This window comes from Amia ocellicauda, chromosome 11, assembly GCF_036373705.1.
Source record: "Amia ocellicauda isolate fAmiCal2 chromosome 11, fAmiCal2.hap1, whole genome shotgun sequence".
Taxonomy (NCBI): domain Eukaryota; kingdom Metazoa; phylum Chordata; class Actinopteri; order Amiiformes; family Amiidae; genus Amia; species Amia ocellicauda.
The window spans coordinates 35,096,319-35,123,948 of record NC_089860.1 but is presented as its reverse complement, the minus strand read 5'-3'; the positions used below and the strand labels follow the sequence as shown (position 1 = coordinate 35,123,948).

General features: G+C 49.3%; 3 protein-coding genes across 5 annotated transcripts; 2 read left to right on the top strand and 1 right to left on the bottom strand.

Moving 5' to 3' along the window:
- Positions 1 to 560: 560 nt before the first annotated feature.
- Positions 561 to 11,144, bottom strand: wdtc1 (WD and tetratricopeptide repeats 1). Of its 2 annotated transcripts, none has more exons than XM_066717665.1 (16): positions 10,935 to 11,144; positions 9,333 to 9,546; positions 8,911 to 8,994; positions 8,666 to 8,712; positions 7,745 to 7,856; positions 7,312 to 7,499; positions 6,541 to 6,723; positions 6,338 to 6,432; positions 5,817 to 5,932; positions 5,550 to 5,625; positions 4,997 to 5,093; positions 4,696 to 4,869; positions 4,268 to 4,503; positions 4,000 to 4,168; positions 2,729 to 2,921; positions 561 to 2,491 (listed from the first exon to the last, which is right to left on the bottom strand). In XM_066717665.1, the coding sequence occupies exons 2-16, from the start codon at positions 9,396 to 9,398 to the stop codon at positions 2,294 to 2,296; spliced, it is 2,034 nt and encodes a 677-aa protein (XP_066573762.1). In that variant the 5' UTR covers positions 9,399 to 9,546; positions 10,935 to 11,144; the 3' UTR covers positions 561 to 2,293. The 2 variants fall into 2 exon arrangements, with proteins under 2 accessions (XP_066573762.1, XP_066573761.1); XM_066717664.1 differs by having other exon boundaries at positions 9,333 to 9,489.
- Positions 11,145 to 13,128: 1,984 nt separating this feature from the next.
- On the top strand, positions 13,129 to 20,309 carry paqr7a (progestin and adipoQ receptor family member VII, a). 2 transcript variants are annotated; one of them, XM_066717666.1, is made up of 2 exons: positions 13,129 to 13,969; positions 17,823 to 20,309. In XM_066717666.1, exon 2 carries the CDS (start codon positions 17,866 to 17,868, stop codon positions 18,928 to 18,930), a length of 1,065 nt encoding a protein of 354 aa, XP_066573763.1. In that variant the 5' UTR covers positions 13,129 to 13,969; positions 17,823 to 17,865; the 3' UTR covers positions 18,931 to 20,309. The 2 variants fall into 2 exon arrangements, with proteins under 2 accessions (XP_066573763.1, XP_066573764.1); XM_066717667.1 differs by lacking the exon at positions 13,129 to 13,969 and adding an exon at positions 15,395 to 15,797.
- Positions 20,310 to 22,289: 1,980 nt separating this feature from the next.
- LOC136763569 (uncharacterized) lies at positions 22,290 to 27,131 on the top strand. Its single transcript, XM_066717662.1, has 5 exons — positions 22,290 to 22,557; positions 23,305 to 23,459; positions 23,689 to 23,749; positions 25,944 to 26,037; positions 26,678 to 27,131. Exons 2-5 carry the CDS (start codon positions 23,326 to 23,328, stop codon positions 27,082 to 27,084), a joined length of 696 nt encoding a protein of 231 aa, XP_066573759.1. The 5' UTR covers positions 22,290 to 22,557; positions 23,305 to 23,325; the 3' UTR covers positions 27,085 to 27,131.
- The last annotated feature ends 499 nt before the right edge of the window (positions 27,132 to 27,630 follow it).

The following is a 27,630-nucleotide window of genomic DNA, read 5'->3' as shown; positions in this document are numbered from 1 at the left end:
GAGGGGCTGTCAGGAGACCTCCACACTGCGATCCCAGGCAGACTCATCAAAGCCCCACCGATCAGCTGAGGGCAAGACCCCCCAGCTCATTCCCCAAGCACAGTCTCCACACCTCAGCACCGTCAACTGGACTTCAGGGGATCAGTGGAGGCTTTTCAAACACAAGAATTTGGTTGAGAGTGCCCTCCTTCCCCCCTCCTTAAATTATACAGTAATAGTAGTAGAAAACATTGGCCATTATTTGTGGTTCATCTGGACAATTGTTATATATATTTGTTTTGTTTTCAGTATTCATTGAGGTGCAGAAACTGGTTCAGGTATAAACAAGGAGCAAAGCAAAGGAGAAAGGTGTCTCCGGGCTGAGAGAGTGTACTAATCCGCCAAAGCAGCCGCCCACTGTGCCGGGGCCCCCGAAACCCCACCACAGCACCCAGATCGACCTGTGGAGCAGGAGAGAAGTCCCCCAGAGAAAGAGGGCCTCCCAATACGGACACAAGCCCAGCCTTCTGCCTGTCCACCAGCGCCAGGGACTCTGGGAAAACATTCAGGCGACTCTCATGACTTTTCCAATGGCAATAATCCATCTTTATTCTTATACCTCCTGTAGCGCACCCAATCCACAGATTGGCAAAAGAAAAGGAACAACAAAATAAAACAACAAGGTAACCTTAAAAAATAAACAGAAATCTAGTGTTAAAAGGCTCTGACCTTTCACTTGTGATTTACTCATTTATTTATTCATTTATTTATTTTCAGAGGAGTAGAAGTCAGGGGTGTTGGGGGGGTCAGGTAAGCGAGGCAAACCAGGAATAATCTGGCCTGTTCACATTCCTGTCACTGGGCAAACGAACGCAACCTCCCTCTCGAGACGGAGACGCCGCTGCTTCGCTGGGAGAGGCCGGAGAACGGGGACTGTTTACAAAAGCCCCCGACCGCCTGACTCGGGGGACAGAGGAAATGACGCAGCCGGCCGAAGCCTGCGAACACGGGACACTAGATTCAAACGAAGCGCCGGGCAGCAAAGTATCGATCGACTGATGCGATCGATTTATAGGAAAACTAGGTCGTTTGGGTGCAAAAATCCATGTCGAAATCCATCACTCGTGTGTGCGTGGAGACCTGGCCATCGTTTTGGAGAAGGAGGGAGAAAAAAAAAACGAAATCAGACCCATTTCCGTGGAAAGGCGGAGCTTTTCTCCATAAACGTCTAAACTTGCTAATGTGTGGATTTCTTATGCCTGTCCATGTCGAGATGTAAAAAAAAGTTGCACAATGACTCGTGCTGGTAAATGCACACCCAGAGGAAAAAATAAATAAATAAATGGAGAAATATCCATCAGCAACAGCCATAATGTTTCTAAATGCAAATACAGCTGATCCTCAAGACAAACCAACACTTTAAAGATCAACCCTGGAACTGGAAGCAACAATAGCTTTCACACACACGTCATTATCTGTGTTTGTTCCTTCCCCTCCAGATACTGAGCACTGAAAATAAAACTAGAGAGTCTGTGTGTGTCGTGATATCGCACAAACATAACACTGTTTGCCAAGGAAGTTTCCTCACTAAAACAAAAAGACAGTCCCCTCAACCACCCACACTATCCTGACTAAAGCCATAGTGGCCCGTCCTCTGTGTCGCATTATCTTCTCGCCACCGAGCGGTACCGACGGGCCCAGACAAATGTGGCGCCCTTTATTTTCACTCGAACAAAAGAGATTCCGGTTCCCCCGACAGAGATCCGAAATCCATCCAAGGTCCAGTCCCCCTCGGAGAGCCGACGTTCGCGCTACCTTTTATAAATGTGCAAAAGCGGAGCGGAGGTGAGCGTCCTCGTTCCCCTCCCCCGACAATACGTGGAAGCATACAGACAGGGAAATTAAAACGACACAAATCAGTGGGAGAGCAGCCGGGCTCGGACTCGGGAGCGACTGGGGGTCTTGACTGCGGCCGGTGGTCTTCATTTCATTCTTTTATGTCTGTCCCCCGAATCCGGGACCAGGAAAACAAAAAACAGGGGGGAAAAAAGTGCCAAACTCTCATCCTCCGCAAAAGCCACCCATCCGACACCTCCAGTCTCGTCCTCAGAATATTCCCCCGGAGGGAAGGGAAGGTGGTGGGGGCCCCTTTTCCACTCCCTTACTTTTCTACATTTGAATGCATAGTGTAGTCCTTCCAGTCACAGGTTTTGTGGGAGGAGAAAGAAACGAAACGAAAAGAAAACAGAAGAGGTGAAGAACAGGGCTGCGGTGCCCCCAACAGTCTGGGCCGGCTGGCCGCCCCCAGGGCTCTCTAGCTGGGCCGGCACTGGACCTGGCCCTCAGAGCTGTCCTCATCGTCCGAGCCCTCGGGCCCCCCGCTGCTCAGCCCCGTGATCCGGTAGCCCATGTTGAGCAGCATCACCTCCAGCGGGTCGGCGTTCATGCGGCGCTGGTTGGCCTGGGCCGCCCCCTCCATGTCCTCCACCACTCTGCCGTTCACATCCTCGCTCTAGAGGGAGAGGAGAAGGGACACGGTGAGACAGAGAGAGGGAGGGAAGAGGGGAGAGACAGGAGAGGGGACATAGTGAGAGAGAGAGAGAGAGAGGGAAAAGGGGAAAGAGAAGATGTTAGAGAGGGATGGAGAGGGGCAACTGTGAGAGCAGGAGGAGGAGGAGGAGGAGGAGGAAGATGGAGAGGGGCAACTGTGAGAGCAGGAGGAGGAAGATGGAGAGGAAGGCACAGGTACCTCGGGTCGGGCATTCCAGAGCCGCACCACCGGGTCGATGCCGCTGGTGGCCAGGAAGCAGTAGCTGGGGTGGGGCTGCAGGCAGTTGACGATGGACTCGTCCCCCTGCAGGATGCGCACCAGGTTGGTCGTCTCCTTCTCCCAGATGAAGAAGGAGCCATCGTCCGAGCCGCTCACAATGTACTGTCCTTTACTGGGGGGAGAGAGAGAGAGGGAGAGGGAGAGAGAGGGGGGGGAGAGAGTGTACAGGGAAATAAAGTCAGATGACAGAATGACCAAGATCCAGAAATAACTTGCCTTCCGTCTCCTACAGGTTAGAGGCTCAGCTTCCCAAAAGCAGCAGCAAATCTACACACTTTATATACAGACGGGTGACAAATTATAGGAAAAACCCACATAAAGTGTCTCAGTGAGGTGTTGGGCACCACGAGCCCCAGAACAGCTTCAATTCTCTTGGCACAGATTCTATGAGTCTCTGACTCTACTGGAGGGATGGACACTATTCTTCCAAAAGATATTCCCTCATTTGGGGTTTTGATGATGGTGGTGGAGACCGCTGTCTAACACGTTGGTCCAGAATCTCCCACAGGTGTTTAATTGGGTTGAGATCTGGTGACTGTGGATAAACCACAGGATAAAGGTGATCACTCAGAATAACTGTGTCATGATTTGCAGTGACCCTTCCCTCTAAGGGGACAAGTGGACCCAAACCATGCCAGGAAAATGCCCCCCACAGCATAACAGAGCCTCCGGACCCCCTCACTGTAGGGTCCAGCAGTCAGGCCTGTCCCGTTCTCTTGGTGTCCCACACATGCACTCGCCCACTTGTCCAGAACACGAGCCAGTTGAGCGTCTGTGTGACTGAAGCTCCTGCCATTCGTGCTCCAATAATGCCCCCTCTTTCACAGTCACTTAGATCCTTTCCTCTCGCCATCTTGATCCAAAATCGAGGTCAGCTGGGCCTGCTCAGTATTTGTATACATGCCACAGAGCATGAGAGGATGTTAATTGCTTAATTGTATCATGCAGTACACCTGTTTTTGAGGCATCTCCATTCGTTATGTTCCTTCACTCATTTATTCAGGTTTTTCCTTTAATTTGTCACCCGTCTGTAAGTGATGTGTCTTCTGGGGAAAAGTGCATCATGGGATATGACACACACACGGGCCTCAAAGTAAACCGTTTGGAATCACACTGGCCTCTGTTATGCAGTTCAGTTTATCCTAATCCTAAAGTACCGATGAAATGAACTCAGATGACTGAGCCCCTACCTGCCGAAGAAGTTGGCCTCCTTGATGTCGGTGGTGGTGTTGCAGTGGCCGCAGTATCGGTGCTTGTAGTCGTAGCTCCTCTCCCTCAGCACCACCTCGTCCTCCGAGACCGAGTTGTTCCTCCCGAACGTGCGGAATCGGATTGGCCCGCCCGCCTTCTTGTCTTCCGCTGGGAACGAGACGTAGCTTTAGAACCCGCCCCTTGTCCCGGCGGCCACTGACCTGGGCCCCCCCCTCCCCCGCCCCCTGGGATCCCCACAGTACTCACTGCCGTCGGTCTTGGAGAAGAGCGCCGCCCGGATGTCCTTGTCCAGTGCGTCGCAGGCGCTGCTGTGGGCCTGCTCTGGGAACTTGCCCCTGAAGTCGTCCAGGCACTCCAGCGCCTCGGCCACATACTTGAGCTCGAACAGGCAGCGGGCCAAGCGGAAGTGCGCCTTCAGGTGCCCGGGGTTCAGGGAGATGGCCTTCAGACAGTCCCTCAGGGCGTCGTAGTGGTCCCCGTCCCTGCAGAGCATACGCAAGTCAGGGTACGGCACAAACACAGGCACACACAAAGGACAGGGTACGGCACACATACAGAGGCACAGGCTGTCAAACTCCCAACGCACAAGACACGGAAGCATCAGCAGCTCACAGACCGACTGCAGTTGCCCGTGCCGTAACACCAGCCCCCTCCCCGGGCCCTCCCTCCCTCACCACTTGCGCTTCATGTAGGCGGCCGCCCGGTTCCCGTACAGCATGGCGTTCTTGCCGGCCTCCTGGATGCCGCGGCTGTACAGCTGGATGGCCTGGGTCCACTGCTGCCGGGCGAACGCGTCATTGGCCAGCTGCTTGATCTTCTCCAGGTGGGGGGGCAGCTCCCCAGACGCACTGCAGGAGGAGGGACAAGTTGATGACAAGGAGCAGCAGGTTGGACGACCTTCTCCCAGGAGAACGTGCTGATTTTTTAAAGTTCCTAACTGGCTTTCGAGGGAGAAGCTCCGTGCCGGGGGGTTACCTGTTACAGATCTTGCTGTCCGGCAGGCGGAAGCAGTTGCTGGGCAGGTGGATCCCGTTCGAGACGCCGTTCGTGGAGGTTTTTCCATTTTGAACTTCTGGGAGGGGGGATGGGGACGGAAGAAAGCATCGATCAATTACCCAGAACGCCTCAGTGACAGACCAGACGACACGGCCCAGCGGTTACAGGAGAGGCCATCGCAGACGGGAGCCGCGGTCGAGCCCTGGCCATGCCGGTGTGTCGCGCCGAGTGCGTCACCGTCCTTCACAGGAGACGGGAGACCGAGGCCTTGAGACTCGACAGCAGCCGAGGTTGTGCAGATAATCCTAGTGTCTGTGAGCTGCTCTGTACAGCAACAGTCTACAGATACCACAACTATATAATAAGTATTATTACAAACCTAGAAATGAGTTGTCTTTGTGGCTATTAATATTCTTTTATATACAATACACCCTCTTGTCTTTGCTGCTTAATTGCCCCTGGCGTGTCAGAGTGAACACACAGTCCCGGCTGCTGCCCCAAAGCATGCTGGGTAGGAACACACTGTACTGACCTCCCGACGGGTGGCACTTTTTTGGCAACAGAAAGGTGTACGGCCTCTGCTTGAACGTCAAGTCGAATAAATACACCTTCGGAGGAAACAGAAAAGAGAGGCGTTAAGGAACGACAAGCGCACAGGCTTCGTGCAGCAGGACTGTGTGGACAGTGACCGCAGCCACGGCACAGCGTTCCTTCGCCACCGTCCTCCGAGGCTTGGCAGTTTCATTAAGACCAACAGCAGAGTGCTGTTCGAAGCCAGCGGACCTCTGTGACGCAGTACCTGCTCCCCACCCATGTTGACCAGCAGCTCAGTGCCGTCGGGGCTGAAGGTCACATACGTCGCCACCAGGACTCTCAGCCGGTTGTTGTAATCAGGTAGTTTAACTGGAAGATGACCTGCAAGGGGGGGATGGGAGGAGAACTGGCTGTAATGACATTTTATCAGGGCGATAATCACGCTGTTCAACCCCAGCCCCCCCCCCTCCCACACACACACACACACACACTTTAATGCTATAGTTTTAGAAACAAACAATTGCTGAACATGTTGAGGAAGAAGGAAAGTATTGCTTCACACAGGAGACGGTTTCTATTGCAGAGAGTGGGTCGCCCCCTAGTGGGACCTCTGTACAATCTGGCCATGATTCTGAATAGACAAGTTGAGGTTGCTGGACGATAATCTCAAAGCCACCCCTTACAATCCATATTTTGTGTTCATTAAGACTCCAAAGTACTGCTTGTGTACTCAAAGGAGCGACACAGGAGTTGGGGGCAAAGCCACCGGGTTTTGCTTGTACCAACCTGCTACATAATACTGTCCGGCGCCGTCAGGGATGGGTTTCTGCCTCTCGCAGAACGTGTGCACCCCCGCCGACGTGCTCTGGCTCATTGACTTCCTGCAACACAAACGGGAACATCTGAGGCAGTGAGAGGCGAACAGCGACGCACAGGAAACTGCTCCTGCCACCTGCGGCCGCGCGGTCAGTGGGGTGGACGCCGCGTACCTGTGATTGTGGATCATGCGGATGTCGTAGAGACGCACGAAGGGCCCATTGGCGCCCACGGCCAGGTAGTTGTTGTCTCGGGGGTTGATGGCGAGACACTTGGCCTCCACCAGCTGTCCGCAGTACTCCGTCAGGTCGATGAGCACCTCGGAGCGCTTGCTGCTCTCCCTCAGGTCGTACTGCCTGCGCGCACACACACACGCACACACGCACACGCACCGAGAGAGAGAGGGTTCACACTATGGCTACAGCACAACAAAAGGCACGATCCTCTAGGTGGAAATGGGTGATAGGATGGAACGTTTCAGATTCGTCGGCCCGACCTGCCAGTGAAGCCGCCCTCGGTGTCGTTAATCCAGGGCCGCGCCTCAGATCCCATCAGGGCGGATTAAGCGTTTATTAAACGACTATCTCCCTGTGGAAGGACCCTCTTTAAACGGCCAGGCGCTAGAGGGAGGAGAAGCTACCTAGTCCGTCAGTGTGCTGCTGAACTTCTCTGACTGAAGAGAAAGACTAACTGAGGGCAAATCCTGTTTCCTGAATTGTTTTGAAAAGTAGATCTATAAATCTGAACGGTCGGTTAATTGAGGCAGGTGTTGACGAGGCACGATGAACTGAACAGTCACTATCTGACCCCATGGCCCTCGTTTTCACTCTGGGCAAATGGCTGACTCCACACTACATGAATTACAGGGTTAACAGACCCACACGGTATCACTGTGAGCCCAGGGGAGCAGTCATTACTGGGTGACAATTCCAAGACCTTCTCACCTGATGACCCCATCCTCCGCCGCGCTCCAGAAGGTGTTGGGCCACATCGGCGCGGTGGCGATCCTCTTGACGCGGTTGGTGTGGTCGGAGAACATGTGGATGGTCTCCTTGACGCTCAGGTCGTGGACGTGCACTTTGGAGTCCGCGGCGCCGGTCACCAGGATACGATCATTAGAGTGAGGCAGGAACTGAGAGACACGCAGAGATGGAGAGAGAGAGGGGAAAGACGCAAAAGAGATGTCAACGAGTTTTGAGTTTAAAATCGGAACCCATGCATTTACGATACAGTGTAAATGTCGTATACATCCTGCAGGAAGGATCTCGACTCAGTGCGCTGTCCGTGAGAAACCGCACACCACCTCCGCCTCCGACTGCAAGACAAGAGGGGATCGGACCGGACCCGGCCGGCTCTATGTGTACTGACGGGCATTACCTTGACTGAAAAGATGTTGGCGGAGTGGCCCGTGTGCATAGTTAGGAGTTTCTTGTGGTGGAACGGATCCCAGATGATGGCGTGCTGATCGTCTGAGCCGGACGCCAACAACCTGAAGAACACAAGTGACAAGTGAGCCAGGGCGAGGGGGTGGAGACACGCACACACACACGCACTAAACCACCAACCTCACATGATTCTGGATATGGAAAGGACTCCTCTGTTCTGCCACGTAAAAATCCTTCACAGGCCTCACTAGCTCTCTGTGCTCAGGCTTGTGATAAGCCTCAGAAGGACTCTTTACAGGCAACAGTATTCGCTGCTGTATTTGAACTTTAATCTGAGTTTTGCATTTTTTAATTGTGTCACATATTTTGATTACTTAGTGCCGATATGTAAACATGCATTCTTGGGTCAGTTAAACAACAGCATTGACAAGGAACCAGCTTTGGACACAGGATCAGAAACTGGGCCATCATTGGGCCAGCTGCAGGCCGTGTGTGCCAGAATATGGGCCAAATATGCTGCATATGCCTGTAAACCGATTGGACCAATTCTGGTGCAAAAAGAAACCGGCCCAATGCCAATGACTTGGACCAGGCTTGCATCCAGATCTGGGCCAGCAGTGGGCCATTATAGTTTGGGTGTCTGGGGAGTATCTTGATCTTCTTACACAAGGTGTAATAGGGGTAAAGGTAAAGCCGAATTTGTGACAGGTGTGTTGTACTGACGATTGACAGGCTGCACACGATGCCACCAAAGACCCTCTGATGCCCCCATCACAACCAGACACTTGCTCCTTCTGAGTCTTCTGAGGCTTATCCCATTACTGTAGCACTCAGTCAACAAATCTGTCAGGCGTATCCACACACGTCACACGTCACACGGACACACGTCACACAGACACACGGACACACTTACTCTCCCTTCTCGTTCCATTCCAGGCAGTTCACGCAGCCCGAGTGACCCTGCAGCACAAGACAAGCAGTCAATGCCAATAACAAGCCAGCGGACCCAGACCAGCCGGACTGGTTATGGCAGCTGCCAGGAGCCCAGAAGAGTTGCCCAGTGGCGCGCACTTGTTTCTGGCCACATCCCCTTGACTATGTGTTACCCTGACCGGTGTCGGAGGAAAGGGACGGAGGGTTAAGGCCTCGGTTCTGTACCTGTAGCTCTGCCTCCAGCCCCAGTCTCTTTATTAAAGGGTCTGTGACATGATAGCGTCTCTGGAAGCCCAACACGCCCTTATCCTGCGGAGAGGAAACCAACTCGCATTACTTTGCCACACAAGACATAACAATCCATACAAAACGAAATACATAAAAGGGCCATAAAAACATTGGATAAACAGGGTTAGGTTTCATAAAACAAACGTGAAATAAGTTAATACCAATATAAAATGTGAAAATGTGAAGATTGGTTTCATAAATGGAGAATAAATTACACAAAGTCATACGTCCTCGATATTTTGGGATCTGCCGGATTTCCTGAACAGGCAGGGTTCTCTTTCAGAGGTCACGTGACACACGATCTAGAACCCGTGATTCTCGGTACAGACCGGCAACGTTCCAGAACAGCCCTGCCTTACCCTGATCTGCCTGTGCAGGATGTCACTGGTGATGTTCACAGTCGCCATAGCCTCACAGCAAATCATAAGGTAAAGACGGGGTTAGGAGTCAGCGCGCATCGGGTCCAGCCTGGTTCCTGTTCGTGAAAGCTTCCCCGCGGCAAAGACATTTAATTGGCTGCAGAACGAAACAGAGAGACGATCGGCACAGTCCTGCATCACAGTGTCGTCTTCACTGCGGAGAAGAAACACGTCACACATCACACAACAACAACACAGGGATCAAAGCAGTGCGAGCGATCAGGGGAGGATGATCCGGTCATCTGCAGCTGTGCGATTAAAAACAAAACAACTCTTTACTTGAAGGCGTTATTTGCGATTTATTGAAATTTGCCGTCCACTTAGATCCCAGCAAACACAACAACAAAACGTCAAGCATGGCGCAAAGTCACTCGTGGGCTTCAGAGAGTCGTGCGTCACTGATTTACTTCCCCTGAGCCCCCGACCTGGGCAGCGTTTTCAGGAGCGCTTTGCTAAACCTGCAGACGGTAATCAGAGTGCAAACCACCAGAGGTGAGAGTCAAATCAATGCACACCAGGACACATGATTCAGGCCTGAGAAAGATCCAGGAAGTGCTGTTTCAGACACACACGCTCCTGCCACTTCAGTGTTACTATGTTCTCTCCCTAAGTAACAGATACTCCAGCTATTTTACATCAGCAAAGGCAGCGACTGAGACTGTGTAAATGTCCAAGAAGATCATCATTTTCGGACTCACAGACGTGCTGCCAGCTCCTGCAGTATCATTATCTGAACTCAGAAACTCTGGAGCAAATATCCGTTGCTTAACTGCGCATTATATTGAGCCACACATTTGACATTGTGAGTTTGAGTCTCCACACAAAGCAGCCGCACCAAACTATTGTCTGAGCAGAAACTGCAGACTCAGAAGTATGTGTCCATGGGGGGACATACAGGCATCTCACTGCTGACGTCATTCAAAACAATGGGATGAAGTCTAGAAAACTAAACACACACACACCGATCACATGCAATGAAGGAAAACAAACCACCATCCGCGCTGAATGCACATCAATGTAAAGCATGTCAATAAACGCATCACTCGATAGATGAACCCAATACAGATCAGTCGAGCGGCTATTCTTGATGTATATAAACTTGTGACACTATTACTGGACGAGACTCAAGGATGGAAACGGCAATGGCAGTCCAGGCACGATCAGCTGTCCACAAACCGATCTCGTCCCTGTTTGACAGCCGATGATGATGATGATGATGTCATCTTCTGAGCCGTGACGTCACGCCCACTCCAGGAGCAGAACTTGTTTGTTCCCGGTGCAGAACTTGTTGACACACTGCTGCGTCGCGGCGAGGGGACGGAACCAGCGGCGACACCGCGTCCCGGGACGAGTCCCACCTGCCGCACCGATGCCGCTTTGCAGGACTTGACAGCTGACCACATGCAAACCGCAGCGGGCTGTCTCTGGTGGACCTGTGCGGCTCGGCAGGGGCAGGACGCAGCTCCCCGGGACATGTCGCACGTCTTCTTCTCGCATACGGCTGGACAGACGGGAACACACCGAGACACAGAGCGCACGTACCTGTCTGGCCTGGGATCCGCAGCAGTCCGACAAAAACGGAGTCTGATTAATTCAGCCCCGGCCGCAAACATGCATGTGTCCGAACAACAGGGTCCAGGGTGGAGATCAGCAAATATCAATTAATGCGTATTATGTGTCCATCCTCGGAATTTGCACTTCAATATCTTTTTCTGCACAACTCCCGTTCCAGCACTGATCCCTCCTCTAAAACTCTTACGCAATGTTTTGAGCGTAGCCCGCCTCGTAATAACGGCGCTCACGCAAAATGCGGGCGTAAGAACTTTGGTGAATAGCAACGCAGGTTCTGTTTGCTCGCAACCGAGCTTGCTGGAAAACTCAGCGCGGCGCGGCCAATAGCGCTGCTGACGGACAGGTCTCTCGACCAATAGGAGGGGAGGTAAGCCACCGGGGAGGCGGGAGGGAGGAACAGCATTCCAAGGTGGGGAGCGACGGGGTGATGAGCTCATCCGCAGTGCATGACGGGAGCTGTAGTTTTACCTCTTTTTCGCGCATTTCTTTCGGATGCAATATCATTAAGCCGTTTTCATTTAATCCGATACAACTTTTCTTTTTCTTAAGGTTATAACCTCCGCGCCAGCTGTCAAACGAATGAGCAACGACAAGCATACAGCCCCTCTTTACAGGCAACAGTATTCGCTGCTGTATTTGAACTTCAATCTGAGTTTTGCATTTTTAAATTGTGTCACATATTTTGATTACTTAGTGCCGATATGTAAACATGCATTCTTGGGTCAGTTAAACAACAGCATTGACAAGGAACCAGCTTTGGACACAGGATCAGAAACTGGGCCATCATTGGGCCAGCTGCAGGCCGTGTGTGCCAGAATATGGGCCAAATATGCTGCATATGCCTGTAAACCGATTGGACCAATTCTGGTGCAAAAAGAAACCGGCCCAATGCCAATGACTTGGACCAGGCTTGCATCCAGATCTGGGCCAGCAGTGGGCCATTATAGTTTGGGTGTCTGGGGAGTATCTTGATCTTCTTACACAAGGTGTAATAGGGGTAAAGGTAAAGCCGAATTTGTGACAGGTGTGTTGTACTGACGATTGACAGGCTGCACACGATGCCACCAAAGACCCTCTGATGCCCCCATCACAACCAGACACTCACATCAGAGGATCTGCACCAATTTCACAGCTGCGCAGCTCAACACGCACTTCACTTTGAGTGTTTGTTTGTAGGGACAACTTCACTCCAGCAGATGGCGATACTAACATGCCACGCCTGATTGAAATGAAGAAGAACAGCACAGAGAAAACCTCGTTTTCCCGGTTTGCAAATAGAAGTCTTAATTGTATATTAGGATATTGTATTCATACCAAGAATTAGCTTTGCATTTTAATAACATATACATCTAAGTCCATATATTAAAACAGACGGGGTTTATTGCTCCGCTTGCTGATTTCCTTATTCTGCAATGTTTTAAAAGAAACAGGAAACGTGGTTACAATGTGTGTGCATTTTATGCCAGTCCCTTATTTGAAACTATTTGGTATAGGGTGAATTAATTTGCACAAAAGAAATGCATAAACATGGCCGGACTTGCCCCCCTACACAAGGATCAACACAGTAATGCCTCCGTTTACTCAATGGAGCAGGAATGTAAACGCAAAGGAAAGCAAGGCGGGGGGGTCTGCGATATCCGTGACAGAAAATGCAAATGCAACTGTGTAAGTTAAACAGTGGAAGCAAATATGGAAAACCATGAATCATGCGATATGATATTTGTGTGTTCATGTTATTATGATGATAATAATAGCGGGGGAAGAAGAAGGAAGAGGCGATTTTCATGCAGCAGCATATCAATTACACATCCATGTGAAATGTCATGTCAAGTCATGGCAGGTCATAAGAAGTTTGGTGGACAAGCTGTTCTTGAAAAACACACCAACAATAGCGCATGTACTGTTTCCACTTCTGTGTAACTGCGTACTGAGTGCCAGTCGTGATGATCAACCTCACACTCCTGCAGTGCCTGCGCAGTCCAGTCCTCCGTGCGCAGACGCACTTCATCGCACCGGGGGGGGGCACAGACAGACGAGGCTGTTTCCGGTCATTTCCACTAAACCAGCCGTGCCCCCCCCCCCCCTCCCGGCAGTAGCGCAGATTTCCGCAATTCTGCGCAGATCTGCACTTTTACTGTAATGCCGTTGGTTCAATAGGTGCAGATCTGCGCAGGACTGCGGAAATATGCGATACCTTGCCAAGTGTGGTGTCCAGTCGTGGAAAAGTGCTGCTTGGCCTCGGTGTGCTTTACTGTCCCTGTCAAATGTGCGGTAAATGCTGTGCTGTGCTGGATTCATACGGCGCAATGCTGCCTCAGTAATGTCCCGCAATTACCCGCAGTTAGTCATGTCGCTTTCTGGCATTTTGTGTTTGTCCGCCCTGTGATCCCGCAGCTGCAGCGCGCAGCCCGAGAGTCCACTAACTGTCCACTAGCGGCCCGCATTGCTCGGGTCTGTGCGCTGTTTGCACGCAGCCGCAGCATGACGTGTTCGCAACACAATTTTGTATTTATTTCATTTTTGTTTTCTCCCCCTATAATCTGGGTGCGGCCACCACCGAATCTTTGCTCCATTCTGCGTCTGTTCTCCGGGTTGCAGCTGTAATGGCGAGTACAGAAGAGACGGGCGTGCGGCGGGTTTCAGCGCTATCGTCTGCGCCAGGCTGGTCTTTCTGCGTCCTGTAGTTGTCACACGTTATTAAGAGCCGCCTGTCGCCAGCGCAGGTGCGACAACATCGCCACATTCATAACCAAGTGACACATCGGTTTTTTAGAAGAAACACATTGCATGTCTATTATTTGACATGCCCGCCCACACATGGCCGGTTATTGGCTGCCCTGGTATAACGCACGTCTGTTAACCCTGCCCCCGGGCCAGAGTCAGTTCGGTGATCCGGGAGGCTGTCAGTCCAGACGGGACCCGGCGCAGAGGAGCCGCCTGGCGCAGGACACCTGGACCCTCAAACAGCGCCTCCCGCAGGACCTTGGCACTGCAGTGCATAGAAGGTATGGTATGCGCCTGTTTAACATGGCATGCTTTAAAAGCGAAATGAAGAAACATGTAAGAGTAATAATTAGAAGCACAATCCGTGGCGTAACCCAAGTGGCACATTGCGTGAGCGCTGTCCTGCGGTGCGGTGCGGTGCGGTGCCTGTTACCACTTTACCCTGAAAATGCAATTTCCCTTTTTCCAGCTGTGCGATAGTGTTACGATAATTTCTATATAGTAAGGCTGCGCCAATTTATGATGAGAGATCCTGATTTATACAGGAGCTTGTAAATAACGTGTGGTGAAAAACATAACTGCATACATGTATATGTCAAGTTAAATATGTGTCAGTAGGTGCGGCTGCGTGCTTTGCAGGTTCAATCTATTCAATAATGTCGTCCGGGCAGCTGAGGGGACCCTGGCGGATCTCCTGCACATTGAAGGCCACACTGTTTGCTAGAAAATGCTCTTCAATGCACACTTTCATCTGCAGCTCTGGCTTTCCAATCTCTAAAATCCATCGAGGCCGGTTGTGACGTCTTCCTCTTCTCACCGGTAGATTGCTCAGTGTTTTAGTTTTCCCCCCCTTTGTGGTGGGATATCTTAGTCATCTGAAGCCAAAAAGCACAGCTACCTGTGCAACAAACCAGCGGCTGCAGCTCACGATGCTCAGCAGCAGACCAGATTGGTTTGCGACATTTGTTTGTGCAGACGCTCTTGGGCGCACAGTTTGTTCAGGGAACCACAGTAAAGGGGCCTGTTTGTCTCCAATCACAACAACATGGTGTGGAGATCCAACCTGCCAATGGCTCACAAAGCCCGTTTGTGCAGATGCACTGTCTTTCTTTCCTAATTGTTTTAACAGTGCAGCATTGTTGATTATGTTGGATTTGTCTCCCAGCAACACAGTGTTCCTGTGGCCTTGCACCTAGATACCCAGCGAGGGGCAAATCAGAAACAAATGACAATAGCATTGTGCACAGTGGAGGTAAAGTGAGGGCATACACAATGTTTAATTTAATGGGGGCTTTTACTGTGAAAACTAGTTCTTATCAGACTGTTCTTTTGTGTCTCAGGGTTGAACTATAGCACAGTAAAGTAGCGCAGTAAGACAGTATCTACGTCATCACGGCACACCCAGTGAGCTCTTAAATCCTTCTAATCAAAAACAAATTCACGTTTAGTTTTTGTACACTTTTGAAAGTCCATCTTCCCTGTAAATGCAGCTGGAATCTGTGTTTACATTCTCCGGGGCCCAGAAGGTTCCTCGGTAAGTGCGTGATGATGCCGTGATGCCGTACCCTGGACTGCCGGCTTGATCCGCTGCCAGTGATGAGCAGTTATAGATGTTGGCTGTGCACCACAGGCAGGTCACCCAGGCTGCCTTGAAATATATTCTGTTGCACGTTTCCTCCAGATGATGATTATTTGTTGAGGAATTCTGTCCTAGAGAGTGAACAGTAAGCCAAAAGTTTCACTCACACAAACAAGCAGAAAAGAGTGGCTGTCTTCTTATCTCATGTCTCCAGACTGGCAGGGAAAAACACTGTGTACGAAACAGGAGGGGCGTGTTGCCATTTTCCACCCTCACAGAGCCCTCTGATAAGTTTTTGGTGTAAACATTACGCTGTATAAAAGCTGGGACCCGCCATCTGAACGGCTCGTACACTCCCACTGTATTTCCCCTGAAGTCGATTGAGCTTTAAAGAAGATAAACGTCTCCTCAAATATCTAATTACATATTTCACATGGAAATGTTGTAAATGTATGATGCTTCTGCTACATTTTCCCTGTAATCAGTAACCAAATACCTTGCCTGCATAGAAGAGATGTTCGTGAAGCGTGGTAAGTGTCAGCTGGTGCAGTTATTGGGTTTTGTGGTCAGAGGCTTGTTGATGCAGCGCCTTTAGCAAGTCTCTCTGAGGAGGAGCAGTCAGCAACAGGACATGGCACTGCCCCACTGACTGTTCGATCTCTGAGTGTTTCACAGTCGTTTTGTCACTCTCGGAGACACATTTCTGATGTACTGATCTTTACATCTCAGGAAATGGTTACACTTGTTCCAGATTACTCAGAGATAGCAAATCTAACTACTGATTGTTACCAGCGCAAATAATCTGTGACTTTGTGCGAAAGGTCACACCAGATAATGTTGCTTTTTCTAGAATGACTGGCTTGAGAGGTGGGGACTTTAGGACAACTGTACTGCAGTTACATGTATTTATTTGTGTCACATGTAATCTTCAAGCTTGGGCAGCAGTGTGGAGTAACGTTTAGGAGTCTGGACTCTGGAAGGGAGCATTGTGGGTTCACTCCCAGGTGGGGGACACTGCTGTTGTACCCTTGAGCAAGGCACTGTAGCCAGAATGCTCCAATTAAACCCAGCTGTATAAATGTATATACAAGTGTGATGTGATGTAACAATTTTAAGTCGCCCTGGATAAGGGTGTCTGCTAAGAAATATAATAATAATAGTAGGAAAGGAATGAAACCACAGGTAAGCAAATTGAAATGTGTGATAATGTTGCCTTTGATACAGGAGTGTAACCAGTCCCTTTCTTTGCACTGTCTGTTTGACAATTGACTCTAAGGGAGCAGCATCCTTTGTACAGCCCCCCCCCCCCACACACACACACACTGAATCAAAGTGCCGAGGACTGTAAACGCACTGCTGGCGTGTTATAGGAGAGTACCAGCAGAGACACCCCCTGAACTGAGGAATGATGTTTATAGAGTAGCTTGACAGCATAATTACTGGCCTTGATCCTGCATCACCTAAGTAGGCTGCACTGCCTTTACTTACTGTAAGAAAAAACATCATTGTCACCTTCGTGTTTTTTAAAATTATTTACAGTTCAAACATTTACAAAATACTAGACAATGTTTGTGTTAGAGAATATCCACACAACATATCTACTGACATGCAAATCTGATCTGCAAATAAAATCAATACGGAGATATCATGACGGGGAAACATTTAAACTGCACACAAAGAGATGCACTGCAGAACCGCGTTCAGCAGGGTGTTGTGCGTTTAACCCGATGAAGTCACACATTTTTGCGGAGGGCGTGTAAGCTTTTGTGCACGGGTTTGTGTAGCAGGCGTGTGAGATTGTCGAAGAGTCTCGGGCAGATTCCTTTCTGTGCAGGGCTGTTGTTAACTACTGTGGGGAATGAATGAATAATACAGTATGAATCCAGCACAGATATGAGGGCAGGCTGAACAAAACGCAAACGCTGGGTCTGGTAAATGCCCTCCATTTCTCAAATTCAAAATCTCTAATAAACGATCAACAGATCTCGTATCAATTCACAAATCCGGTGGTGCTCTCAATCGATCATCTCCCCTGGTTGATTTTCGGTTCCTATTTGAGAACTCGTTCTTCAGGGCGAACCGGCTGTGTCTGATTTTCAGAAAACAGACGCATCAGACAGGCGGTTCCTCCTGGCTCCTGGCAGCGTCAGTGGCCTCCGTTCCTCACGGCCCTGTCTACGTGTGGGTAGGAGGCATCTCGTATTACTCCAGGAGGTTTAATCACATAAGCCACCTGCGTGTCTCCCGCACTGATATGTGATCTGGTTTGTTGTCCTTTGAAAGGTAGTGACTGCTGTCCTTTGTCATCTCCTGGAAAGATCATTTTGTGGATTTTGAAGACCGATGCTGTTTTCTCTCTATACCTGGGTCGTACCTTCTATATGTTCAGTCGATGTGCAGTGTGTTTGATGGGGATTAGCAGCTTCCATTAGTAAGGTATACTGGAAACCCCATGACATCAAACCCTGGGAATCTTTAGAATCTCTTCCAAGATGTTTTGGAAACTAGTTGTCTTTATGATGGCTATATAAAAATACATCTTCTGCCTCCAACAGGTTCTTGGCGTAAACTGGAATCGTAGCAACAGTGAGCGGGGGCATGGCCACCATTGTCATGGAGCAAATCGGGCGTCTCTTCATCAACCTCCAGCAGGTGCAGGGGGTCCCGCGGATGCTGAAGGAGGCAGCCCCCTCCCTACCCGGCACCCTGAAGGACAGCGACATGCCCCACTTCTTCCGTGAACACTACATCCACGGGGGCTACCGGCCACTCCACCACGGCTGGCGCTACTACTTCCTGTCCCTCTTCCAGCGGCACAACGAGACGATCAACGTGTGGACCCACCTCCTGTCTGCCCTGGTCGTGCTGATGAAGTCCGCCCAGCTGGCAGAGACGGTGGACTTCGTGCGGGACGTCCACGCCTGGCCGCTGTTGGTCCTCCTCCTGTCCGCCTTCGCCTACATGGCCTGCAGCACCCTCGCCCACCTCCTGAGCGCCAAGTCCGAGCTGTCCCACTATGCCTTCTTCTTCCTGGACTACGTCGGGGTGGCGCTCTACCAGTATGGCAGCGCCCTGGTCCACTTCTACTATGCCATCGAGGAGAGTTGGCACTCCTGTTTCCATGGCCTCTTCATGCCCCTCGCCGCCTTCCTGTCCTGGCTCTCTTGCCTGGGCTGCTGCTACGGAAAGTACCAGAGCCACAGCTCAACCTACTGGGTCCGCAAGGCGTGTCAGGTGGTGCCCTCTGCCCTGGCCTACACCTGGGACATCAGCCCCGTCGTCCACCGTGTGATCACCTGCTTCTCCTGCTCCCGGGACCCGGCCCTGCCCTTCCACTGCGGCCAGGTGGCCTTCTTCCTGTCCTGTGCCTTCTTCTTCACCCACCAGCTGCCACAGAAATGGTTCCCGGGCAGGTGCGACTTCCTGGGCCAGGGCCACCAGATCTTCCACGTGCTGCTGGCACTGTGCACCCTCAGCCAGATCGAGGCCTCCCACCTGGACTACCTGGGCAGGCGGGCGGTGTACCGACACCTCCACGGCGACTCGGCGGCCCCGTTCTTCTGCGCTCTGTTCGTCCTGACCGGAGTGGCCAGCGCTCTGACCGCGGTCCTCATTACCTCCAAGGTGCGCCGGCTCCTCGGTCGCAGGGACAAGTCCAAGTGAAGACCAGGCTTGCCTCACAGTGTTTCGACCCAAGACCAGTGTTGTTATACAGTGTTCTTCTAAATACACACGGTGATATTTCAGTTATGATTGGCACATCTACCTAGAATGTATCTGAACTGCACATTTAACGGACATTTTCCTTCTCTAGCAATCACAGAATGTATTGTCCAGGGCTTATTTATGCGAATGTAATTTCCTTTCTTCCTTGGCTTTAGTCGTATGTGTTTCTATGTGACGTGTAGCTGTGCTGCATTCCTGCCCAACACGGTGTGAAAGCGCGGGGCCCCGACTCAGAAATGCCTTTTTTTGCTGATGCCAGTGTAGTGTAGTTGCCATCCATTCTGAGAGAAACTAAATGACATGAGCTCGTTCAGATGTTTGGCGTTCGGTGGCGTTGCTATGATAGATAACACCTGCGTTGCCCCGCATTCCTTTAAAAAATGTACCTCCAGATAAAACTCAAAAGGAGGGAAACTAGTCGGTGATTGTAACACGCCTGCTGATTTCAGTAAGAGTTAAAGGGTTCAGGTCGTGTCCGGCACTGCTGAGCTGTCATCTGTAGCTAATCCCCCTAAGTGGGATCAAGAAGTGTGTGTGTGAGTGAGTGTGAGAGAGAGAGTGTCTGTGTGTGTGTGTGTTTTTAAAGACGAATCTTATGCATTGACGTTTTTAAAACTTGCAATGGTGTGTGTGTGTGTGTGTCTGCCTGTATGTCTGCGTGTGTGTGTGTGTGTTCTTACTCCCACACTCCCTGAAGCACCCGGCAGTGAAAACTCAGCTTTCAATAACAGAGCAGACCTTTGACAGAATGGGTTTTAGTGCAGTGGACTGTACCTGAAGCTCCCGTGCTTAAACCACAGATCGTCTGAGCGTGGCCGATCCGTTCTATACAAACCAAGGAACCCCCTTCGAAGAGCCAAGTGGGTTGGTGTGGTCTAGTGTGTAAATAAACAACTACAGATTTTGCGAGATTTTATATTTTTGTAAGTCACCTTCAGATAAGGAGTATTAATTATAATAAATTAAGTGAAGATATTCTATACTGTTGTCCCCCTTCTGAAAGAAAATGAATCTGATCTGAGGGGGGAATATGCTGTGCTGTACAACACAATTACCATGTCAGCATTATCTTAAATCTGAGCTCTACTGCACAGCAATAAGATTGTCACACCATGAAGTTCTCACACGGTCTTGTGCAACAGACTCACGACTGAATCAGAAATGGCAATACAAGCTCTCTTGGTGTGAGTGTGTGTGTGTCCAGTCTTAACGCACCAGAGCGTGTCGGCTGGTGCTCGTAAACTACTGTCAATTGTGAAAGTCTTAATCTTTTCTCAAAGGTATTTGTGTGCAATAAAACGAGTCCAATTAAAAAATGTTGTGCTTCCTCATGTGTGAACGAGAGACATACGAGCTGTCGAGGTGCCGCCGGGGACTTCCCTCGTTTGAGCGGGTCGGTTATCGGTGCAGTGGAGGCAGTGGTTCAGTCAGGAAATCCCAAATTACCACTAAAACTAATTCTGTACATTGTGCACCACATTAATATGTATCCTGTATGTCCAAAAACAGAAAGCCCCAAACAGTCTTATAGTATATAGATTCATTGGTATTATTAATATCATAACTTGTGAGTGTGTGGGGGGGGGGCGTAGAAACATTGTTGAACTGAAGCAGTTCTAGGGAAATGACTATGATTTATAATGGTGCTGTAATTGTGTTCCTTAAACACCACAAACCCCAGTCCTGCCACTTGAGGCCGAGTATAGATTGCATTGTTCATGTTGTAAGAAATCTGATGTATATGCATCCACAAGACCACAGGGGATCAGTAAGAAGTGTTTATTGTAAAATTGTAATAAAATAATGTAGAGAAACAGGTGACAGACATACGGAGCCCTGAGCAGAAATGTGTGCGGTTATTTATAGGTCGAGACCTCGAAAGCACACAAAGAAAAGTCTAGACATGGGGATAATTAGTAAGAATCAAAGAATATGCATTAAATACTTATTAATATGCAAGGCTAACATATTATATTGGATACTGAATAATCTACACTCTAGCTAATGAGTCAATATGTCAAACCCTCTGGTACATTTCCACCTCCACACTGCTGTGACCTTGTGGACGACTCTCAGAAACAGCAGGACGGTTCGTTATCAATGCAGCCATGTTGACCTCGTCCCCTGACAGTGTCCAGGCAGGGACATCAGATGTTTTGGGAACAGAGTGTCTCTGTCGGCTACACACGTCTCGGACACAGACAGAGGGGCAGAGACACACAGGCCCTGCACGAGCCACAATAAAGTATTGTGGATGAGTTCAATGATGCCTGAAGTCCTAGGTGTGAGCTAAAGGTCGGGGGGCGTAGGATAAATCTCAGTAAACAACTGGAGATCTCACAATGATTAAGTTAGCAGGATCATAAGGATGCAGTTATAGAAAGTGCAAAATGACAAGAGTGCTGAACAGCTCTGGAGAATAAGGAGTATCTCAGGTACAGTCTGAACCAGGACTGACTAGGACTGTCCCAATTCACCCATACCAAAATATAACATCACACCATTGCCAGAGACCTGGGCACTGTTGCTTAAATCAGACAAGGAAGCTGGGGGCGTGTTAATCAGATTCAAATCATGACGTTCCTCCAGTGATCTGCAGCACAGCAGATCATATGCTCATGCTAGCCCTGTTTTTGTCCTGTATCTCTCCGTCACACAGCAGCCAGGTGGGATCGGTCAGGGAGGTGATGTCGATATTGGAGGGACTGGCTGATCACCAGCACAAACATTCACACGGCCCCCCACATGAGCCACACGGCCCCCCACACGGGGAACACTTTTAAAGACCACTGTCTAAATGCAGAACGCTATTGCGGAAGGACTCTAGTTCAGCATTAATGCGGAGTGGGAACTTTCACCTGCAGTTCCCTTTCGGAGCTGAAGTTCAAAATCTGTCAAAAAACAAAATGACTCCAATCCTGTCTTTCACAAGAGGAGTTACCACACACCCTGTATGTCAATAAAATAAAACCACGCTTCTCTTCCTTACACTAACCCTGACGATGTCCAACACCCCTGCTGTCAGCCGTGAAGCTTCGAAGAGTGTCATAACAGGAGCTGACGGAAAGCTCTCAGCCACATTGACACGCATTGTCTGTGATAAATAAACACAAGGAAATACTCTTTGAATAGTGGGCCTTTTATTCGTAAAAATGTCATCAATAAATGATCACTAATCGAACAAGATGAGCTGAATGGCCTTTCTAAGCCTTTGTTGTCTTATTATTATCTTGTGGCGAGACTTGGGAAAGACTGCATCCAGGTTTATGAAGCTTTACGTACACTTGCATTCCTGCAGAGACAGGGCACTTTGCACTATGAGGTACTGCTGATGGATTGCAGGACCCAGAGAAAAAAGGAAATCGATGACTATCAACCCCCACCCCCAGCCCTGGCACAATCATATCAGACAAAAACAGCCGAAAGGTCGGACAGGTAGTGTCCAATTTCCTCAAAAGCACTTCTCTTCTCTCCCGCCGCAGTCTCTCTGACAGACACCGTGGATTCTGTCAGGACTGTCTTTTCCGGCGGTCCGGGAGAACCTCGCAGAGATCCAGAAACTGAGTAAGTTGACCTTCTTCAACTTCTCCAGCTTCTTCTTCAGCTTCAGCTTTGTGGCCCTTTCTCCTTCTTTGTTACTTCTGTCAATCATGAAGACATTGATGCTTTTTATTCCCCAGACTAAAAACTCAGTACATTAGTATCTGATTCTTCTGGTATCTATACAGTTATAAGTCGTGTAGTTGTGGTTTAATAAGATGTGCTGCTGCTGCTGCCGGGCTCTGGGTTTCCATTGGCCACTCAGCTCTGCAGCAGAAGAGCCTTTGACAGGAGAGTCTGTTTTAACAAACCATTTATAGAAGTGATAGATCTGCCCTGTGTCATTCAGAGTAGATATAGATTTCCTCTGAATCACCCATTACAGCTACTTGTCCTCTATTTAGACAAGTGCTCTGTTGCAACTCTTCAATCAGGCTTCATGTTCAATCAGGCAGGAAAACGAAATGCAGAACTACAGTTGATGTTGACATTGTCTCTGTCGCTTAGACTTCTTCTCCAAAAACAATCTGGAACTTCCCTACAGCATCAAAACACAAAGTGCTGGACTCAGTACACTATATTTCCCACATGATAATGCAGCAGGACAATAATTATATAATCATATAACTGAATGACTCGTCAAAGCGATATTGCATAATAAATCGGAAAGTCAGTCTGTACTATCCCTTGATTAAGCACATCAAATACTACTACTACTACAGTGTGTCTGCTGCTTTTACTGCTCAATGAAATCTGTTTAACACTCGCCAGGCTGGGGTGGCACATGAAGCCATGAGCCCACAGAGCGTCCCCAAGTCCCTGACGCTGTGCCGGTCCTCAGCCCTGCCGGCGAGTGCCCTGGTGAGCGCGGCGGCCTGCGTCCTCCTCATCGCGCTGCTCCTGCTGTGCGGCCGCTGCAGGAGGAGGTAAGAGCCCTGCCTGTCCCTCGCTGGGGCCCCGTGCGTGTGTCCCTGCCTCGCTGCTTGTCTTCTCTGACCTGGACAGAACAATCAGCTTTTGTTTACATAATTGAAGGAAAATCACAATGAAGGTATGGCAATGTCCAGACATGCTTGAACAAGGGCCCCGTCTCTGTTGTACTTCTGTAAAAAAACAGAAAAGAAAGACGTTCCAGAAACCGTTTCCATCTTTTAGGAAGTCCGACCCGCCGTCTGCGGAGGAGCAGCAGGACGCTGGGATGGAGCTCGCCTCCGTGGTAAGACAGATGCCTCGCTCTTTCAAACGGGCTTCACATTATTTAATCACTTATTTCAGACCTCAAGTGAGGCAGAATTCCTGTAACAGATCCTGGGTGTTCTTCAGTGATCCAGTCCAGAGCCTTGTCTCTCCTCCAGACTGGATCACTCGGCTCCTTCTACCCCCCAACTTCATTCAGTTCCTCCTAGATCAGACACCCGCAGTCCAGCGCACCTGTGTATAACAATAACATAGCAGGCCTGCTTGTTTAATGCCCCTGATGATCAGACTATAAGCCTGCATCTGTCAGCCTTGGTTTTCATTGACAGCCCAGTCTGAAGCGTTCGTTACACCAAGCTGTACCCAGTGTCCTGCAGGAAAGCTGGGACTGTGTCAGGTCATTGTCAGGTACGGGTCAGGGCCAGTTTAAAGGTCGGAAAGGGCTGTTCCCTTCAACATACTGTCATAATCAGCCTTGATTTTAAAAGTTTGCCTGAGCCACTCCTTGACGCCACAGTGAAGGTCAACACTGCCCTCTCCTGGTGGACAGCAGTTATTTACACTGACAGCTTAAAAAACAATGATGAGAAAATCCACACAACAATCCACACGCCTCATTGAGCCACACCTGTGAATAAAAAGATGATTAAAAAGCTTTACCTATATAATACATGCATTACATTCTGCACCTTTATTGCCATTGCTTTATTTGTAAAATAAATTTGTAAGGAATCCATAGGACCACAGTGAGTCAATAAGACGTTAATTAGATAATGGTAATAAAATAATGAGAAACAGGTGACAGAGATACAGAGGATCCTGGACTCAGTAAAGGTTCTGAGAAATAGTAGTTTATAGGTCAAGACCTCGAACCAAACAAAGAAAAAGTCCATATATGCAAATAATTGGAAGAAGCAATGAAAATCAATTAAATGCTGATTAATAAGCAAGTCGGACAGATTATATTAGCTACTGAATAACCAACACTATAGCTAAACTGTGCTTTTTCTAATCTATATTAATGATCTGGACTCTGGGATAGTTAGCAAACTTGTCAAATTTGCAGAGATACTAAAATTGGTGGCTCAGCAGATACAATCTCAGCAGCACAGGCTATTCAGAGGGACTCAGATAATATTCAGTTGTGGGCCGACACCTGGCAGATGAAATTCAATGTGGACAAGTGCAAGATAATACATGCAGGTAATAAAAATGTCCACTATAATTACACTATGGGAGGAATAGAACTAGATGAAGTAACACATGAGAAAGACCTAGGAGTCTATGTGGACTCCTCACTTTCTCCATCCAAACAATGTGGGGAAGCAATAAAAAAGACAAACACAATGTTAGGGTATATTGTCAAAAGTGTAGAATTGAGCACAAGGGCAGTGATGTTCAGACTGTACAATGCACTAGTTAGAGCTCATCTGGATACTGTGTTCAGTTCTGGGCTCCACAAGAAAGATATCGCTGCTCCAGGTCATTCCAGGTCTGAAGGGAATGTCCTACTGAGAGACTGAGGACCTGAACCTTTTCACCCTGGAACAGAGGAGTCTACGTGGGGACTTGATCCAAGTCTTCAAAATCATGAAAGGCATCGACCACATCAAACCAGAGGAGCTTTTCCAGATCAGCAGGGACACACGCACCCGGGGACACAAATGGAAATTGGGCTTCATGGCATTCAAGACAAAAAACAGGAGACACTTCTTCACACAGAGAGGCGTCACAATCTGAACAAACTCCCCAGCGATGTGGCTGAAGAGACAATTTGGGAACATTCAAAAACAGACTGGATAGGATCCTTGATCACTTAGTTATTAATGGACACCAAACGAGCACGATGGGGCGAATGGCCTCCTCTCGGTTGGACACTGTCCTATGTTCTTATGTTCTAATGAGTCAAACCCTCTTGTACATTTTCACCTTAGCCCTTCTCTGACTCTCAGAAACAACAGGAAGGTTCGTTATCAATACAGCCATGTTTACCTCATTATTTGAAAGTGTCAAGGCAAGAGAAATCAGATGTTTTGAGAACTGAGTGTCTCTGTCTGCTACAGATGTCAAGACACAGACAGAAGAGCAGAGACACACAGGCCCTGTATGAGCCAAACTGAATTAATCTGGATAAATTCAATATAGTTGCTGATCAATATTAGAAGGTCAGAACCAATCCCCTCCACACTCTCTCTGTGTCTCTCCTATGCCAGCCACCAGACGCAACAGAGGATATCACGTTGAAGGAGGACACCAGCGTATCAGCATCTGAACCACAACAAGAGGCAACACAAGAGAGTGAGAAAGGTGAGTGCTGCTGAAATGGCTGCTTCCCAGCCCTGCAGTCCCCATGAACCGTGTCACTGTGCCTTGCAGTTACCATGCAATGAAGAACAGGGCCCTGGACACCAGCAGAGCAGGAGGGATCACCGGGGGTGCCACGGCACGTCTGCGAGCGAAAGGGGCAGAAAGAGCAGACCTGTAGCACACAGCTGACTGTATTAGTAGATGGGTCTTCATGCATCACATTGCTGCTGAAGTTGCTAGTGACAGATGTTTCCAGGGGAGGGGCAGCTTTGGCGCACTTTTCTCAATGACTCACGCCATTGGGTGGGACGGAGATGGAGACAAGGTGTGGGGGGCAGCAGTTAAGTCATGTAGGTTCAATATCAACAATACATTTACAGCCTAAAGCTTGTATAAGTAATTTAATGTACTGCATATTAAAGTTCAGGAGATTGAGCCTCCTTTGTCCACGAGAATCAGGGAATCAGGGAGCATAAGGAACTCTGTATGGGGACGGTTTGGACAGTGTGTGTGCGTGTGTGTGTGTGTGTGTGTGTGTATGTGTGTGCATGTGTGTGTGTGTGTGTGTGTGTGTGTGTGTCCCCACGTGCAACAGGTTTCTGTGGTAAGTGAGAACCTCACAAATGTGTGTCCATTGCAGGAGTTGAGCGCCAACAATCTGAGGCCAAAGCCAAGAGGCGGCTGCCCGACCTGCCCATGTCCATGTCCGTGAAGAAGCCCCTGAGGAGGCACAGCAGCTACACCACCTCCAGTGTGTACGACGTTGTGTCTGAGGTGAAGAGTGACTCGGGCAGAGAGTCCTGGCTGGCCAAGAGGCAAAGTCCCGACTGCAGTCACCTCTACGATAACGTGCGTGTGAGCGCGCTCAAAGCCAGGGAGGCCGAGGACATTGGCGCGGTGTACGCCAAGGTCAACAAGTCCACCACGTTGGCGCTCAGCTCCTCCCAGGGAGAGGTGGACACCATGGACAACAACGTGGACTACGCCCTGTACTCCAACGTCTTCAAGATACGGGGGAGAGCCGTGCAATCCACATTCATTCAATAGTGATAATAAATAAATATGTCTATAATTAATAGAATATATATATATATATATATATATATATATATATATATATACACTCACCTAAAGGATTATTAGGAACACCTGTTCAATTTCTCATTAATGCAATTATCTAACCAACTAATCACATGGCAGTTGCTTCAATGCATTTAGGGGTGTGGTCCTGGTCAAGACAATCTCCTGAACTCCAAACTGAATGTCTGAATGGGAAAGAAAGGTGATTTAAGCAATTTTGAGCGTGGCATGGTTCTTGGTGCCAGACGGGCCGGTCTGAGTATTTCACAATCTGCTCAGTTACTGGGATTTTCACGCACAACCATTTCTAGGGTTTACAAAGAATGGTGTGAAAAGGGAAAAACATCCAGTATGCGGCAGTCCTGTGGGCGAAAATGCCTTGTTGATGCTAGAGGTCAGAGGAGAATGGGCCGACTGATTCAAGCTGATAGAAGAGCAACTTTGACTGAAATAACCACTCGTTACAACCGAGGTATGCAGCAAAGCATTTGTGAAGCCACAACACGTACAACC